Source organism: Miscanthus floridulus, chromosome 12 (genome assembly GCF_019320115.1).
Source record: "Miscanthus floridulus cultivar M001 chromosome 12, ASM1932011v1, whole genome shotgun sequence".
Taxonomy (NCBI): Eukaryota; Viridiplantae; Streptophyta; class Magnoliopsida; order Poales; family Poaceae; genus Miscanthus; species Miscanthus floridulus.
The window spans coordinates 7,346,716-7,362,961 of NC_089591.1; the positions used below are offsets into that span (position 1 = coordinate 7,346,716).

A 16,246-nucleotide genomic window follows, 5' to 3' on the forward strand; every position below is an offset into this window, starting at 1 on the left:
GCAAACTTAACAACGTCGCCGGCTAATCCAAGTCATGTGCGTCAAGCCAAAAAGGTATCGATCCCCTTCTTCAGACAACAGATCTCGAGGCGTCCCGGCACTATTCTTATATACTCCATTGTCTTATAATTACAAAAAAAAAAACTGCTCCGATGCGTCGTCGTCGTCTATATATATATATATATATCGGCTGGAGTTGATTTATTTATGTTTGATTGATTTGATTTGAAGTCGATTTATTATTATTACTTTGAAGTGGATTTATTACTTATGGCCTTCATACGCATATGATGGTGATGGCTAATAAGGAGAAGCATGGAATCTCATCATACCGAAGATTCCATCACAAAAGATGTCATCAAAACTTGGAGTTATTATATACTGCATGCGTATATATAATGCTGAGATGATTACGGTCCGGTGACGGTGATAAGCGCATTAGTTTGTCAGCAGGGCTAACACTGTCACTGTCACTGTCAGTGTCACTTGCTGACCGTACCATCATCGCGTCACCTGGATCGAATTGTGTGTGTGTGTGTTTTTTCAATCAGGAATTTTTCCGTTGGGCCTCGCTCCACTGTTGCTGCTGAATTCGGAATTCCTCCTCCAGTCGTCCCAGCGCCTTCTGCTAACGCACACACTGACATACCTCTAGGGCCTTCTGCAGCTCGCTCTTAATTCTTCTCCGTGCCTTTTGCTTACATGTGCAGCCGGCGGAGGCGACAAGCCTTGCCTTGTGGCCTTGTGTTCACGACCAACAAGCTGACCACCTGGCTGACATAAATACCATTGCTGCCTGGGTGACCTTTACAACTTTAACGCCAGGTTTCGAATGCATCCATCGTGTTGAAACGATACGATGGACTACTATTCTGTGACTGGATTGGCGTGCACATACAGACACATGATGATTCCACAGTACTTGGGGGCCCGGCCAGCACAACGCTATCTTAACCATGACAACCGTCCGACCATAGATTAGTTATGCTACATTATATATTTCATTGAATTGAATAACCCCCTGAATTTGACAAACCCGACGAATCTCGATGCAACCAAACTTGTTCCACAAAAAGCGCGCAAGATAAGCACGAAACAGCATTCACAGCAGTCAGAAGGCTAGCACGTCCCCGCAGGAACGGACGTCGATGGATGAAATGAAGCAACAGAATTCCAATCACCAGAATGCCACTGGGAATCTGGGATGGTACAAAACAAACACTCAATGCTTGCTCAAAATGAATTTGGCCACGGCAACTGGTTCAAATTCGGCATTAACACAACAACCGCTGCATATGCACCTATCATACAGCTAAATGTAGAATTAGTCATCCATTACAGTCTTCCCATGAACAGTGTACTGGTGAACGTGTAACACAGAATTTCAATTGGTCTCAGGGAAGCACCGAGTTGGGTTGCGCACAATTGGGGCGGCTCCAACAATCCCCGCTAGCTTGCTAGCTTGTGGGATTTGAGTATCGATCAATATCTTCGGATGTCCTTTGGGGGCTTGAAATTGATGGGATGAGTCTCTGGCGTCGCTGTTAAGTCCTCTTTCCACATCTTTATGGTCTTATCCGCCTCGCAGGACACGAGCCTTGATCCACTGACGTCATAGGACAGGGCATATATGCATGCCTCGCTCTCCAGTGATCCTGAAAATGGGGGAGATACCAGTAATGAGCATGACCATTTCAAAACATATGCTTTTCAACAGACATAACATAATCTAGATAACACCTAGATGATGGACCTCTAAAATAGTTTGGCTAGTTGCTATGGAGTAACCAAAGAACTCTAGGGTGATAACATTTAGGCTGATTTAAGCCGCCAGTAGCATTTCTGAATCTATTAGTGTTCTCAAGCACCTCTCTTTAAATATGAGGAAAAACATCGTGGAGACTCAAAACAGAGTTGCTTATCCTATTATCGTTGCCTGCATGATGCAAATTAAAACTTACCAGGCTGGACTATAGTCTGATCTTGTTGAAAGTTATGGCCACTCTTCCAGTCCCAAAACCACAGGCTTCCATTATCTCCTGCACAGAAGGTTTCAAATATTGACAGGTTATTAATACACACCACTGCACATCCACAACTTAGCTTAGTTTGACTACTAATAATTTTCAACCTAGTTATATAACCCAAAAAAGCTATATTATTTTTATTCAACCTTTCAAAACAAATGCACACATGATTCTGATATTTCCAATCAATAAAATATTGCATTTAAAAACATTGTGTTTCTTAATAAGACTACATGTATGTTCAATTACAACGAACATGACAATTTTTACAGTACATACCTCCAGTTGCCAAGACACCATCCTCATTTACAGCCATTGAATTGATGATTGTTTTCTGCTGCGACCTGAACGTAATGAAGATACGAGGTGTCTCAGTGGCATGTAAGAGCATAATGCAATGTCAAAGAGGGACTCAATGAGTTTCCTCTATATGTTACAAAGAATGCAGAATGTTGGAGACACAATATTTAAAAGCATAACACAATATCTAAAAGTATAACTGATCAGATCAGCTAAAAGAGAGAAAGGAGGGGGAAAGAAACCACAAGGCAATAAAGAGATTTGGTTTCCTTGCCAGGCTAAATTGGTTTCTATTTGAATCTAAATTTAGTATCTGCTTAGGAAAATATTGGAGGTACGATCCCAAGTCTACTCCCTGCTCATGTCAGGGAACTAGCAAAATGTGAAGATTCAAATTTATTATTGAAAAGGCAGGAAGGGAACAGTGTTGAAGTACAAAAGGCTGACAAGAATTCATCACAACCAGCATATGTATCAGGTAACTTAATCGGAAAAAAGGAGGTAAATTTTGGAAACTCGCAGAAACGCCCAAGGTTTCTTGGCTCGTGGGTCGTGGCACCCAACACCATGTATTGACATTTAAAAGGCATTTCCTTCTGACATCATTATATGGTATGGCTTAATCATGTAGCAGTAAGCATGAACCACAATGTATTCAGTTACAATGTGAAAATGAAAATTAATTATATGAAAGACTCACAGCATGTTGTGCAGAAATTCGCCTCTGGGAAGGCTAAACTTCTTTATGTTGTCTGCTGACGCTGATGCAAATGCTTTCCTGAAAAAGGGTTGCTATATAAAGGTCCATAACATTGTAGACAATATTGAAAATCAAATCATGGATAAAAACTTACTCCTTTGGATGAAGCGCCATAGCTCGGACAGACTTTTTATGGTGTGTAAGGGTACACATAGTCCTCCCTGCAGGAGGAAACAACTGTAATAAAAATATATACGTAAAAACCGCAGTATACAGTGTTCCATTTGACAGATGAATTACCAGCTACAAGATCCCAGAATTTAATAGTTGTATCATGTGAACCAGTGACAACTTGAGGATCCTGAGACAAGAGAAAGCAAGAAGTAAGTTTTTTTATGAACTGTAAGGCAGGACAGATCAGATTATTTACCGTAGCACAAATACATTTTAAAATAGCGTAGCTTAAATGGTAAAACTGCCGATGGCATAGGAGTTCTATCAAGGTTGCTCATTTGCCATTTATCATTGAACTTTAAACTTTACCAAAACAACCAATTGCTAGTATTTTCAAGGAGGCAAAGTATCCACGGAACCGAGAGAGACACTGCTTCAAACAGCCCATTGGCTAATTACGAGGGAGTGACTCCAAATAAAACCACATCATGAAATAAAGTGTATTGTTTGGCAGAACTCAATATTGTGGTGAATTGTGAATATGACAGGTGAAAATGCATTCTTACCGTAGGCCGAGCAAACACTGAACAGACAGTGTTGTCATGCCCTGTTAAAGCAGAAACATGTGCTTTTGTTCTGATGTCCCACACCTGTATATAACGCAAGAAAAACCAAATGAGCATTGTATACGGTGAGATTTTTCATAAGGTGCGATTGCAAGAGGGATCCATACCCTGCAAACTGAATCTCGACCACCAGTCAGTAAGATATCAATTGTTGGATGGAGAGCTAGGCAGTAAACACCACTCAGATGCCCATGGTAAGACCTAATAACCTTAACATAGAATACAGATCAGATGTCAAGAGAAGTCAAAATGCCACACAAAATACGCCATACTTAAAGTAAAAGTGCAAAACTAACCTTGTTTTGTTCAAGATCCCAACATTTTACTTGTTTGTCATCACCAGCAGAAAATAAATAAGTGTGACGTTGGCTGACAGCAAGTCCTACAGTAATGTGCAGTACATTCATCAGTTACTAAAGTTTTACACTGGGGCACAAATCTTAGTGTAAGAATGTTGAGTAGATCCTGCTCACAAAAACAAAGACAAACTTACCACGAATTTGTTCAATGTGACCAGTCAGTGTAAGCTTCAGGGTTCCTGATGCAAGATCCCATATCTACAGCAAGACACAAGTTGCAGGACGAATGAGCATACAAGAAAGTATAGTGACAAAATTGAACTGTTGACTTAACATTACACTAAGTAGATAACAGGAGGGGGAGATAGTCAACAAAAGGGCCAAGGTATGCAACATAAAGAAATATTCAAATAGGATCATCCTGATTACATACCAAGGAATGTTATGTGGTGGGCTTTGGACAAACATAAAGTCCCAACGAAGTACGTCGGGCTCATTAAGGACATGTATAACAATATTGTGACTAGTGTTCGAACAAGTGATGGAGACACGGATGATTTCCCGATTAGGATAGGACTACATCAAGGGTCAGCTTTGAGCCCTTATCTGTTTGCCTTAGTGATGAATGAGGTCACAAGGGACATACAAGGGGACATCCCTTGGTGTATGCTTTTCGCGAACGATGTAGTGCTAGTTGATGAAAGCCGGACAGGAGTGAATCAGAAACTGGGGTTATGGCGGGAGACTTTGGAGTCCAAAGATTTTAGACTCAGTAGAACTAAAACTAAGTATATGAGAGACGGGGATATTAGTTTGGAAGGTCAAGTAGTGCCTAGGAAGGATACATTTCGATATTTAGGATCAATGCTACAGAGAGACGGGGATATTGATGAAGATGTTAGCCATACAATCAAACAGGGTGGATGAAGTGGCGCCAAGCATCTGGTGTCCTATGTGACAAAAGGGTACCACAGAAGCTAAAAGGCAAGTTTTATAGGACGACGATTAGACCTGCTATGTTGTATGGTGCAGAATGTTGTCCTACGAAAAGACGATATGTTCAACAGATAAGTGTCGCGGAAATGCGTATGTTGTGTTGGATTTGCGGTCATACAAGAAGGGATCGAGTTCGGAACGATGATATACATGATAGATTAGGGGTAGCACCAATTGAAGAAAAGCTTGTCCAACACCAGTTGAGATGGTTTGGACATGTCCAACGGAGACCTCCAGAGGCACCGGTGCGTAGTGGAATCCTAAGCCAGGATAGTAACGTGAAGAGAGGCAGAGGAAGACCGAAGTTGACTTAGGTAGAGGCAATAAAATGAGACTTGAAAGGATGGAATATACCCAAAGACTTAGCCTTAGATTGAAGTGCTTGGAAAACAGCTATTCACGTGCCTGAGACTTGATTGCTTCTGCTGGGTTTCAACTCTAGCCTACCCCAACTTGTTTGGGACTTAAAGGCTTTGTTGTTGTTGTTGTTGATCATCCTGATTACTAGAAGATTGAAAGTCAAATAATACTAGGATGCATGACCATAAGGAACGGCTGGTACATAAGCACTATCTCCCAGGTGTCAGGTGTGGAACGCAACTGGGAACCAACCCTGTTACTGGTCATGTCTGAAGCCAATTTATATAACCCACCCAAACAGTAGATTATCAGATTGTTACAAAGCTCTAGTATCGAAGTTGTTATCAACTTCTAATAGACTAACGAAGTGCAAAGAGAAGGGAAATGGAAATTTCGGTTCATAACATAAGTGACAATTGTGGCCTCACAAAGTACCACTGTCGGTGACATGTGGGCCATTGTCATAGCAAGTAGTAGATGAACATGAGTTTAACAGACTGAAAACCCCCAAAGAGAATAAAATCATGTCAAGAAATCAGAGTTGTTTTAGTGGAACAGATAGAGAGAACCTCAAGAGAATAAGATAATGACAAGAACTCAGAGTTATTTCAGTTTGCAAGTGTAGGACAAATGAAATTTACCTTTATTGTCCTATCAGCAGAACCAGTGCAGAACCATTCATTCCCTGGATCAAATGCAATAGATCGAACCCATCCCAAGTGACCACTGATGACCTGCATGATTTAAAGTTCAAGACCTAATTTGTGGAACAAAATTCAAACTGCCTTTTAATTCATGAGAACCAGAATGCTACCATAAACCAATCTACTATTGTACTTAAATCACAAATGCAAAAAGAAGATGCAGGGTCAGTGGTTTTGGCTGACAATGGTTAGACTGGATGTTAAAAGTACATGCAAGTGCAGTACAGAGTCTTCGATCATGAATACTGAAACACAATGAAAAATTTGTACTAACTCCTCACTAATGTGCAAACCATTTAAATAATGAACTCGGAAAGGTACCACTATACTGGAAAGTGAAAGTACCCGATAGTTCTTCCAAGGAGCATGCCATGTAGGCCGTGGCCATCTACTAGGTATCCTTTCCATCAGTGCAGATGTAGAAAACCTGGGAGATATCTCAAGATATCAGCACTTCACAAAGTGAGTGGTAAACTCTATAAACTGCTCCATACAACAACAACAACACAAATAAAGCCTTTAAGTCCCAAACAAGTTGGGGTAGGCTAGAGTTGAAACCCAACAGAAGCAATCAAGGAGACTTGTTTGTGTTCTTGAGAGCTTACAAAGCATTTTTTTTATACAAAACTATTGGTGCACATGCACATAAAATAACAAAGTAATTTTATCATTGAGAAAATAAGGTTGCATGTATATTAAGAAAATACAGAAGATATGGCAAGCCATAATTTTAAAAGACCAAGACCCAAACCATACAGCAAACTGCTAGTTTCTGATAGTAAGGAAGCACCGGTCTTTGTTAAGGAGCTTTATAATTTTTTGATTAGACCACGCCAAGGGCTATCAGGAAGTTGCACAATGATACACTACCAATACATAAGGTAACCAAAATATTTTCCAGTGCAAGTACACCAAATGTGCATAAGAATCAATGTATCATAGCCACAACACTTATCATAGCCGCAACCCAAAATATATTCATGTATCCTTTTTAATTCTTTGGTACTGACAGAACTCATGAAAGCACATACAACAACAAAGCCTTTAAGTCCCAAACAAGTTGGGGTAGGCTAAAGTTGAAACCCAGCAGAAGCAATCAAGGTTCAGGGACGTGAATAGCTGTTTTCCAAGCACTCCTATCTAAGGATAAGTCTTTGGGTATATTCCATCCTTTCAAGTCTCCTTTTATTGCCTCTACCCAAGTCAACTTTGGTCTTCCTCTGTCTCTCTTCACGTTACTATCCTGGCTTAGGATTCCACTACGCACTGGTACCTCTGAAGGTCTCCGTTGGACATGTCCAAACCATCTCAACCGGTGTTGGACAAACTTTTCTTCAATTGGTGCTACCCCTAATCTATCACGTATATCATCATTCCGAACTCGATCCCTTCTTGTATGACTGCAAATCCAACGCAACATACGCATTTCCGCGACACTTATCTGTTGAACATGTTGTCTTTTCGTAGGCCAACATTCTGCACCATACAACATAGCAGGTCTAATCGTCGTCCTATAAAACTTGCCTTTTAACTTCTGTGGTACCCTTTTGTCACATAGGACACCAGATGCTTGGCGCCACTGCATCCATCCTGTTTGATTCTATGGCTAACATCTTCATCAATATCCCCGTCTCTCTGTAGCATTGATCCTAAATATCGAAAGGTATCCTTCCTAGGCACTACTTGACCTTCCAAACTAATATCTTCCTCCTCCCGAGTAGTAGTGCCGAAGTCACATCTCACATACTCAATTTTAGTTCTACTGAGTCTAAAACCTTTGGACTCCAAAGTCTCCCACCATAACTCCAGTTTCTGATTCACTCCTATCCGACTTTCATCAACTAGCACTACATCGTCCGCGAAAAGCATACACCAAGGGATGTCCCCTTGTATGTCCCTTGTGACCTCATCCATCACTAAGGCAAACGGATAAGGGCTCAAAGCTGACCCTTGATGTAGTCCTATCCTAATCGAGAAGTCATCCGTGTCTCCATCACTTATTCGAACACAGTCACAACATTGTTGTACATGTCCTTAATGAGCCCGACGTACTTCGTTGGGACTTTATGTTTGTCGAAAGCCCACCATATAATATTCCTTGGTATTTTATCATAAGCCTTCTCCAAGTCAATAAAAACCATGTGAAGGTCCTTCTTCTTCTCCCTATACCGCTCTATAACTTGTTTTATTAAGAAAATGGCTTCCATGGTTGACCTTCCGGGCATGAAACCAAATTGGTTCATAGAGACCCGCGTTATTGCTCTCAAGCGACGCTCGATAACTCTCCCATAGCTTCATAGTATGGCTCATCAACTTAATTCCCCGGTAATTAGTACAATTTTGAATATCCCCTTTATTCTTGTAGATCGGTACCAATATACTTCTCCTCCACTCGTCAGGCATCTTGTTCAATCGAAAAAATATGGTTAAACAGCTTGGTTAACCATACTATAGCTATGTCCCCAAGGCATCTCCACACCTCGATTGGGATACCATCCGGTCCCATCGCCTTACCTCATTTCATCATTTTCAACGCCTCTCTAACCTCAGAATCTTGGATTCTCCGCACAAAGCACCTATTGGTGTCATCAAAAGAGTCATCCAACTGAAAGGTTGTGTCTAAATAATTGACTTCATTTATGCAATAGAAAATTTACGCTGGCAAAAAATCACACTATACAAATAAATAAATATAGACGATCCATGCAAGCAAAAGGGGAAAAGGGACGCAGGGGAGTCATAAAAGGTGTCATGACTCACGAAATTAACCACACCATGAAAAACATTGTAGCATAGCATATAACTACAAACAAAACAAGTACCCATACAAGCAAAAAAAAAGGAACACTAAACAACAGCAAGAAGGTTGAAGCACTAGATTTTACAACCTTTACAGCGCCATAAAATAAACAAAGGCTGTTCTAATGCAATAGAACATCAAGAAACAATTGCTGATATCGAGCCGTTAAGTACAATAGAGTCATCAATAGAATAAAATACAAGTACAAGGGAATAAACCTGTCAGATGATCCAGGAATTGACAGAGTTGTATTTTTGCCAGGTATGGTAGACTCACTGAACAAACATCATATGGAGAAAATAGTTAATGAAAAAACAGCATTAACTGATTAATAACAAGCAACATTATGTGGATGAACTTACGGTGCTTTTGGCAGCATAAGTGGCACAGGGACAATGGCATTACTAGTGCCTTCTCTGTGACCATCTTTTGTATCTTTTGTTCCTGACAAGATAATTGCAAGTTAGATAATGAAATGCAAAAAAGAAAAAAAAATGTACACAGCAAATAAACTAATTTGTCTGAATTTTTTAGCTTAAATTATCAGCGTGGATGACAATCCATGAAGGCTTGCAAAATACTAAACCAATTTTATGGAGTCATATTGTGGAGATCAAGTCCAGAATGTTGGAAATACCAGATTTTGGTTAGGCACTTGGCTAGAAATATCAATCCTCTAACCATTTGCAGTTTGTTCCTGTCCTGATATAAAGTAGATGTAGGACACTGAATCCTACAGGTCAGGCCTTTCTCTGGGGAAAATGAGCTGCATGACTAGGAATTATTGACAGGAGAACTTGATATCCAACTTTCTCCAAAGAAAGCTTGGGTGAAACAAAATCTAAAAAGGTACGATTCCAATAGTACTTTTTATGTTCCGATGTGCTCTTGAGGCATGGTTACTCACAGGATTAGATTAACCATGAAAACAAACTTTGAAGGTAAAGACCTACTTTTCGCAGACCATTCAGGACATCTATACTGGTGATTAGTTGTATCAGAAAATGGTGCAGAGTAAAAACCTCATGTTTCATGGAGCCTTTTGCGATTCCGAACTATCTTATTTTATTTTTTATTGCAAATATAATTTGGAAAATTGGAAAGATTTACATAAGCAGAGCGGAACCAAAAAGTTCATTCCCAATGCATTTGCTATTTTAGATGATATAGATATGGCTCTTCAGGCAAATCACAAACTGAATAGCAATTGAGGTAAACTAATTTATAATCGCAATGATTTTCGTGTAAGACAAATTTTCTTCTGTAGCAGCGACTGCATTTGATGAAAGCAGGGAAATCAGCAGATGCTGTACTAGATCATAAGTGGTACCCAACCCCAAGCTGAGTTACTGAAGGTAACCAGCTAAGTAACTCAACAATAGTTTCTTGTTGAATTGAAGCTGGGGGGTGCAACCTACCTTTTGCTATTAGGGGGTCTGTTCGTTTTTGTTACTAGTAGGCAGTATAAAGCCATGTGCCTACGGTATTTAATTCAAGGGGAAAAGGAACTATAGATCTTCGCAATACAAGTCACGATTTCTGGAATTCTGTGAGTAACTTAAAATCAATCAATATTCAATTGCTCTAGCAATTGAAAAATAGGGTAAACTCATGAATTCCTAGTACTGCTGCTAGCTGACCATTCTAAACGATCTAGAAAGACTTCTCCTTCATTGAACAGCAAACGAAAAGATGGTTTCTGTGAGAATAGGGAAGAAGAAAAGAGCGAAGCTAACCTGGCAGTGCCAATGCCGTCGACGACGGCGGAGCAGGACCCTTGCCCTGTCCTCCGCGCCCTTGCTCCGGCGGCAGGTCCTTCACCGCGCCGTACTCCGCCCTCACCTTGCACCCGGTACGAATCCTCTTGCTGCGCCAACACCGCCGCAGCGAGATCAAGATAATACGCAGTCAGAATCCGCGCTAGGGTATCTGTGCCTCCGAGGAGAGGAAAGGAAGGAGGCAAACTAGGTTACCTCTCGGCGTCGGGCGTGAAGAGGAGGGCGTGCGCGGGGGCGAAGAGGTCCAGGGAGCGCTTCAGCGACCGGAGGCTCAGCTTCTTCAGGGACTGCGGCTCCACCGGGGGGCCGTCCGCCGTCGTCGTTGCCATCGCCGCCGCCGCAGCTTATTTCGCACGGCGAGCGAAACAGCTTCCGTTTCGTTTTGTTTCTTTCGCAGCCGCAGCAAAGGCGGTCTCAGACTGGGCTGGTTTGAAATGGGCCTCGGCCCATTGAACCCAGCGGTGTGATGATACTACAGCTCGGCCCAACGGTTTCCTTCTGCAAACCCTGCTCCGACTCCGATCACGCCACCCTCGTCGCGCCGCCGCCGCCGCCTGCTGCGTCCCCGGCCAGCCGCGCGGCCCCGCGGTCTCCTAGCCGCAGGTCCGGCGCCTCCTCCTCCTCCTCCTTTTGTGATGTATTTCTTATTAGATACGCTGGTTCTTGAGTTTATTATTCGCTTTCTTGAATCGAATCGAATGCATTGATTAATGAACTGACTGATTTGGTCCAAAGATGAGATGCCCCCTCTATGATTTCGGTCGTAATCTGTCACGCTTAGCGGAATGGTGATGTCTGCCATGAACAAGTCCTGGAACACGAGGATGAGAAGCCTATTGTTCTTATATACTCTGTACCCAGTACCTTGCAAAATACTCTGTTTCATGGCCTGATCTCCTTTTCATCTTGCTAAAACTGAAAAAAAAAGTAACATTCATGAAGCGAATACTCTTAAGGTTCAGCTCCCTCCATGTGTTGGATACCATTAAAAATCTGCTATTTTTGTAGCCTACATCAGCCTGTTCGGGAGGCCGTATCGTATCGTGGATTATTTACTGCTGGCTGGTTTGGTGTGAGAGAAAAACACTGTTCCTGACTGGAAATTTACAATCGTTTACGAACAAGCGAACAGGCTTATCTGGCACCATTTTTAGGGTGGGTGATGATCAAGTGTGCATTTTATTTCTGTGGCTGGCACCGTTCTGCTGAGGCCAAGGCTGATTAAGTTTTAGATCATGTTGTGATTTATTTTCCTACATGGCAGATTCATCAGATAAGCTTCTCTGTGCTTCCTAAATTGATTGCTAGGTCACTGCCCTGGCAATATGTCCAAACAATTGCATAACAGAAAATGTTGTTGCATATAACAGATAAAAGATACTCTTTTCTGTCATAGATGGTTTTATCTATCTGGTTGAAGTGGAATGACAACTATTACCGTGCAGGGATAGTCAGCTAGCTATTTTAAGCAGGAGAGTCTCCTAGTTCTACTCCGGATCAAATATCCAACTGTGCCTTAGTTAGATGCTATAATTGTTTCTTTTTCGTTCTTTGAAGTTAGATGCTATAATTGTTTCTTTTTCGTTCTTTAAAGCTTGTAACTTTCCGATGCATTTTCACCCTGTCAACAGGGTTGGAAAACAAATAACTCCACACCTTTTTTGTGTTGGTCCTACAGACTGTCATACTGTTTGCATCCTTGTTTTTAGAACCCATGATGATGCGTTACCAATTTACTGCTTCAAGGCTGGTTTGTACACTGTTGTCCTTCTCTATTCTGTATTTGTTCCCACAGGGTTATTATAGAAATGCAGTCATGTTGTGTACTAGCCACTAAGCCTTTGTTGCTCCTGTTCACTTGCAGCAGAGACCAGAAGTCATGGTGATCCCTCCACCAGAAAGGGCAGCTAGAGTCACCCGTTTCCTCAAGCCCTACCTGTTGAGGATGCATTTCACAAACAAGTATGTATCTGCTCAGGTCATCCACACCCCAACATCAACTGTTGCATGTTCGGCAAGCTCACAGGAGAAGCTGCTGAGACCAAACATGGAGTCGACCCGTGACGTCGCAGCAGCTACGAAGATCGGAAAGTTGCTTGGTGAACGCCTACTGCTCAAGGGAATACCTGCAGTGTCCATCCACATGAAGAGAGAACAGAAATACCATGGGAAAGTGAAGGCCGTTATAGATTCAGTGAGAGAAGCTGGAGTCAAATTGTTGTGATTGTGATGTTGAAATATTGAACTTAGCATTTGTGCAATACCTGAGCTGTTGTAATTCCGAAGTGTTGATCAATGGAAAAATGGCTCTAGAACGTTGATGTTTCGAAATTCAGAGCCAAATGGGACATGTTCTAGGTCAATAAAAGGATTTTGTTTGGACTGGGTGCCTTGTTTTTCTTTTTTTTGTGTGTGGAATGGACTAGGAATGTTATTGTCGGGGACCAATACTATGGTATCCGAAGATGAGCTAATGGTCATCAACATTGATTCAACTGAGCAGTCAAGAGCACGCCTACAGTTTCAACCGACCCCCAGGTGCGCGGGCTCCGCCTCGCCCGACCTCCGGGGGCGGGCTCCACCTCACCTGACCCCGAGGCCGCGATCTCCGCCTCGCCCGACACCGAGGCCGCGATTTTGGCCTCGCACGACCTCTAGTGGCGGGCTCCGCCTCGCTCGACCCTGAGGCCGCGGGCTCCGCCTCGCTCGACCCCGAGGTCGCGATCTCCGCCTAGCCCGACCCTTGGGTTTGTGCTCCGCCTCGCTCGACCCCAAGACTGTAGGCTTCGCCTCGCCAGACCCCTTGGGTGCGGGCTCCGTCTCGCCTGACGGGGACCCATACCGCCGCCAACCACTCCAGGTCCAAGCGTATGGGCCTGGGTCAAAACTCTGACACCAAAGAAGAGACCGGCACACCCCGATGTAACCCGCGGCCACGACGGGCCATACCTGAGGATTCACATCAAGAACAACATCGGACATACCGGTGTTGTTCTGCCTAACCCTCGTACGAACACTGATAGGCGCGTCAGTTCACCATGGCGTCCGCCAGGATGGAGTGGAGCGCCATGACCAGCGGATGACGCCTACGCATGGCGCCAGTGACGGATAGGACCGCGACATGGAGCCGTCCCTGTTGACATCTACAGGGTCGGCGGGACCCGTATGAAGGAGAAGAAGGACCCGGCAATCCTAGAGGCCTTTCTCTCTCTCATTCTTCTCCTTTTTCTTCGCTATAACCCACGCTTTCCCTTGGCTTATAAAAGGGAAAGCAGGACGCCCCATGAAGGAGATCCCAGACCAATCGACCCATCAAGATCCGATACAGATCCGCACAAGAGCATGATATGAACTCACAACTGAGGAGTGATCGAGCTCTCAACACCCACTCACTCCTTTCACCAGAGACTTGGGATCCTTTCCCTCTCTCGCCCGTTTTAAACCCCTACTACAAACTTTCGGTGCTAGCAACACGAGTAGTTGCGACGAACTGTACGTAGGGACTTTCCGTCTGAACCAGCATAAACCTCATGTCCTTTAAGCACACCATCCGAGCCAGACGCGCAATAATACAAATTTATTTGTCGGTGGTAACTCGAAACACCGACAGTTGGCGCCCTAGGTAGGGACCTTTTGCGCGTCTCGACATCCACACCAGGCCTCGGATGGCTATTCACGGCATCAGCTGGGTCCTAGGCGCGCACGTAAGCTTCGGGAACCTGGACTTCATCGTCACGACGGAGGGAGGGTTGGTGTAGGCTCCCGCCGCTGTCCAACCTCTCCACTTCACCGGCCTCGACGCGATCGCTGAGGCACTTGAGGAGCTACAGCTGCACGCACTAGAGCCCCACACCCCCGAGAGCGACCAGCTCCTCGGCTTCGATTACGGGAGGCTAGAGCGCTAGCTCAGCGCCTTCCTAGGACCCTGACTGTCCTAGGAGGACTTGTGCCACCTCACCTTCTCGTTCGCCAACATCATGATGTAGCTTGCCGGAGGAGAGCCGCTCTCTCCGAAATACCTCATCTGGAGCGCCTCAACAGTGCTCCTGTCCGGTCTCCGCAACACCGCAGAGACCGTTGGCCACCCTGTGCCGCAATACACTCCTCCATCCCCCGCGAATGACGAGTTCGTGGGGATGACCGAACATGTCGCGGAATCTTTCCACGACCTCCTCGCGGGAGAATTGGGGTCGCCCTCTGACTCTAACTCCAGCGGGGGCAACCATCACCCTTCTCGTGAATGTTTCATGGCAGGTACCCCCAAGGGACACGTCGAAAGCATCCACGAGGGAGAGGCTACCCCAACGAACAACCTCGACGACGAGGTTGAGAGGGATGCAGGGGCCCCACCTCGCCTATGGGTGGAACAGCTGAAGGACTGACACCAAGAGCTCGAGTAAGCACGACTCCAGCTCAAGCAGTAACACGCGAAGCTTGAGCAAGAGATCGAGCGCCATGGAGACGGCGGGTGTGTGCGCGCCGTGGCCCACGACGTGAACCAGAGGATCATCAAGGATGATGAAGCCCTCCCACACTTCACCCGGGCGAGCCAAAACATCGCTGCTGTGGCGGCCTTGCTCCGGGGCCCGTGACGCCCGAGGATCATCGGGTCCATCGCGAGATTCGCATGCTACTCAAGTGTGTGGTGGCGCAATAGGCTTAGAGCTCGTTGTCCCAATGACACGAGCTTGACACCAGCCAGTGCGTGCCCTGAGAACGACCCAACATGGACGTGTCAGTCCACTAGACACAGCGAGGCAGTAGGGCACGCACTGTGGTCCCGGTGCACGAGCGTCTCTGCTGCTACCGGGATGCGCGCGACACCCTCAATGCCCGTAGGTGTGCCTGTAGCGATGCGAGGGAGGCAGCCAGCCACGTCTACCACCCTCATCATGGCGGACGCTACGATAGCGGCAAGGACCGAAGCCCAAGCCCTGACTTGCTAGGACCTCAGGTTTTTGGTCGACACATCCTCAACACCATCTTTCCACCACAGTACCGAGCGCCAACCAACATCCCGAAATACTCTAGCGAAACGAACTCCAAACTGTGGCTCAAGGATTATCGACTTGCTTGCCAAGCCGGTGGAGCAGATAATGATGATTTCATTATCCGCAACCTTCCATTATTCTTGGCCGATTCGGCGCGAACGTGGTTGGAACACCTTCCGCCCAATAGAATCCAAAGTTAGGCGAACCTAAAAGAGATCTTTGTGGGAAACTTCTAGGGCACATACGCGCTTCCTAGGAACCCATGGGATCTCAAAAACTACCGATAGAAGGCCAGGGAAACTCTTCGTGGGTACATTCGATGCTTCTCCCGGCAGTGCAACGAGCTGCCTAATGTCGCCAATGCCGACATCATAGGAGCCTTCCTATTTAGGACCACCTCTGAGTCCCTGGTTCACAAGCTAGGACGTAAGGGCCCACGAACCACCAAAGAGTTCCTCAACATCACCCCCAGCCACGCCTCGGGTGAGGAG

General features: G+C 44.7%; 2 protein-coding genes across 4 annotated transcripts; one reads left to right on the plus strand and one right to left on the minus strand.

Annotated features, from left to right (window-relative positions):
* Positions 1-1,158: 1,158 nt before the first annotated feature.
* Positions 1,159-11,172, minus strand: LOC136496858 (protein pleiotropic regulatory locus 1-like). The gene is made up of 16 exons (XM_066492621.1): positions 10,960-11,172; positions 10,723-10,853; positions 9,349-9,430; positions 9,205-9,261; positions 6,532-6,613; positions 6,124-6,216; positions 4,321-4,384; positions 4,124-4,209; positions 3,935-4,036; positions 3,768-3,851; positions 3,328-3,388; positions 3,182-3,248; positions 3,028-3,105; positions 2,307-2,371; positions 1,962-2,039; positions 1,159-1,655 (listed from the first exon to the last, which is right to left on the minus strand). Exons 1-16 carry the CDS (start codon positions 11,091-11,093, stop codon positions 1,483-1,485), a joined length of 1,437 nt encoding a protein of 478 aa, XP_066348718.1. The 5' UTR covers positions 11,094-11,172; the 3' UTR covers positions 1,159-1,482.
* A 108-nt stretch (positions 11,173-11,280) lies between these two features.
* LOC136496859 (uncharacterized) lies at positions 11,281-13,146 on the plus strand. 3 transcript variants are annotated; one of them, XR_010769139.1, is made up of 3 exons: positions 11,281-11,367; positions 11,773-11,919; positions 12,629-12,638. XR_010769139.1 is itself a non-coding variant. In XM_066492624.1 (3 exons), exons 2-3 carry the CDS (start codon positions 12,479-12,481, stop codon positions 12,986-12,988), a joined length of 396 nt encoding a protein of 131 aa, XP_066348721.1. In that variant the 5' UTR covers positions 11,353-11,367; positions 12,474-12,478; the 3' UTR covers positions 12,989-13,146. The 3 variants fall into 3 exon arrangements, 1 of the variants encoding a protein (XP_066348721.1); XR_010769140.1 differs by having other exon boundaries at positions 11,285-11,367; positions 11,783-11,919; XM_066492624.1 differs by lacking the exon at positions 11,773-11,919 and adding an exon at positions 12,474-12,514 and having other exon boundaries at positions 11,353-11,367; positions 12,629-13,146.
* The last annotated feature ends 3,100 nt before the right edge of the window (positions 13,147-16,246 follow it).

Excerpts from the sequence above, each read along its gene's own strand:
- LOC136496858 (XM_066492621.1), bottom strand. The coding sequence starts at position 11,093 with ATGGCAACGACGACGGCGGACGGCCCCCCGGTGGAGCCGCAGTCCCTG. Across the intron at positions 9,431-10,722 it reads GACGGCATTGGCACTGCCAG|GAACAAAAGATACAAAAGAT; the intron begins GTTAGCTTCGCT and ends TTATCTTGTCAG. Across the intron at positions 6,217-6,531 it reads CTCCTTGGAAGAACTATCGG|GTCATCAGTGGTCACTTGGG; the intron begins GTACTTTCACTT and ends TAAATCATGCAG.
- LOC136496859 (XM_066492624.1), top strand. The coding sequence starts at position 12,479 with ATGATGATGCGTTACCAATTTACTGCTTCAAGGCTG. Across the intron at positions 12,515-12,628 it reads AATTTACTGCTTCAAGGCTG|CAGAGACCAGAAGTCATGGT; the intron begins GTTTGTACACTG and ends GTTCACTTGCAG.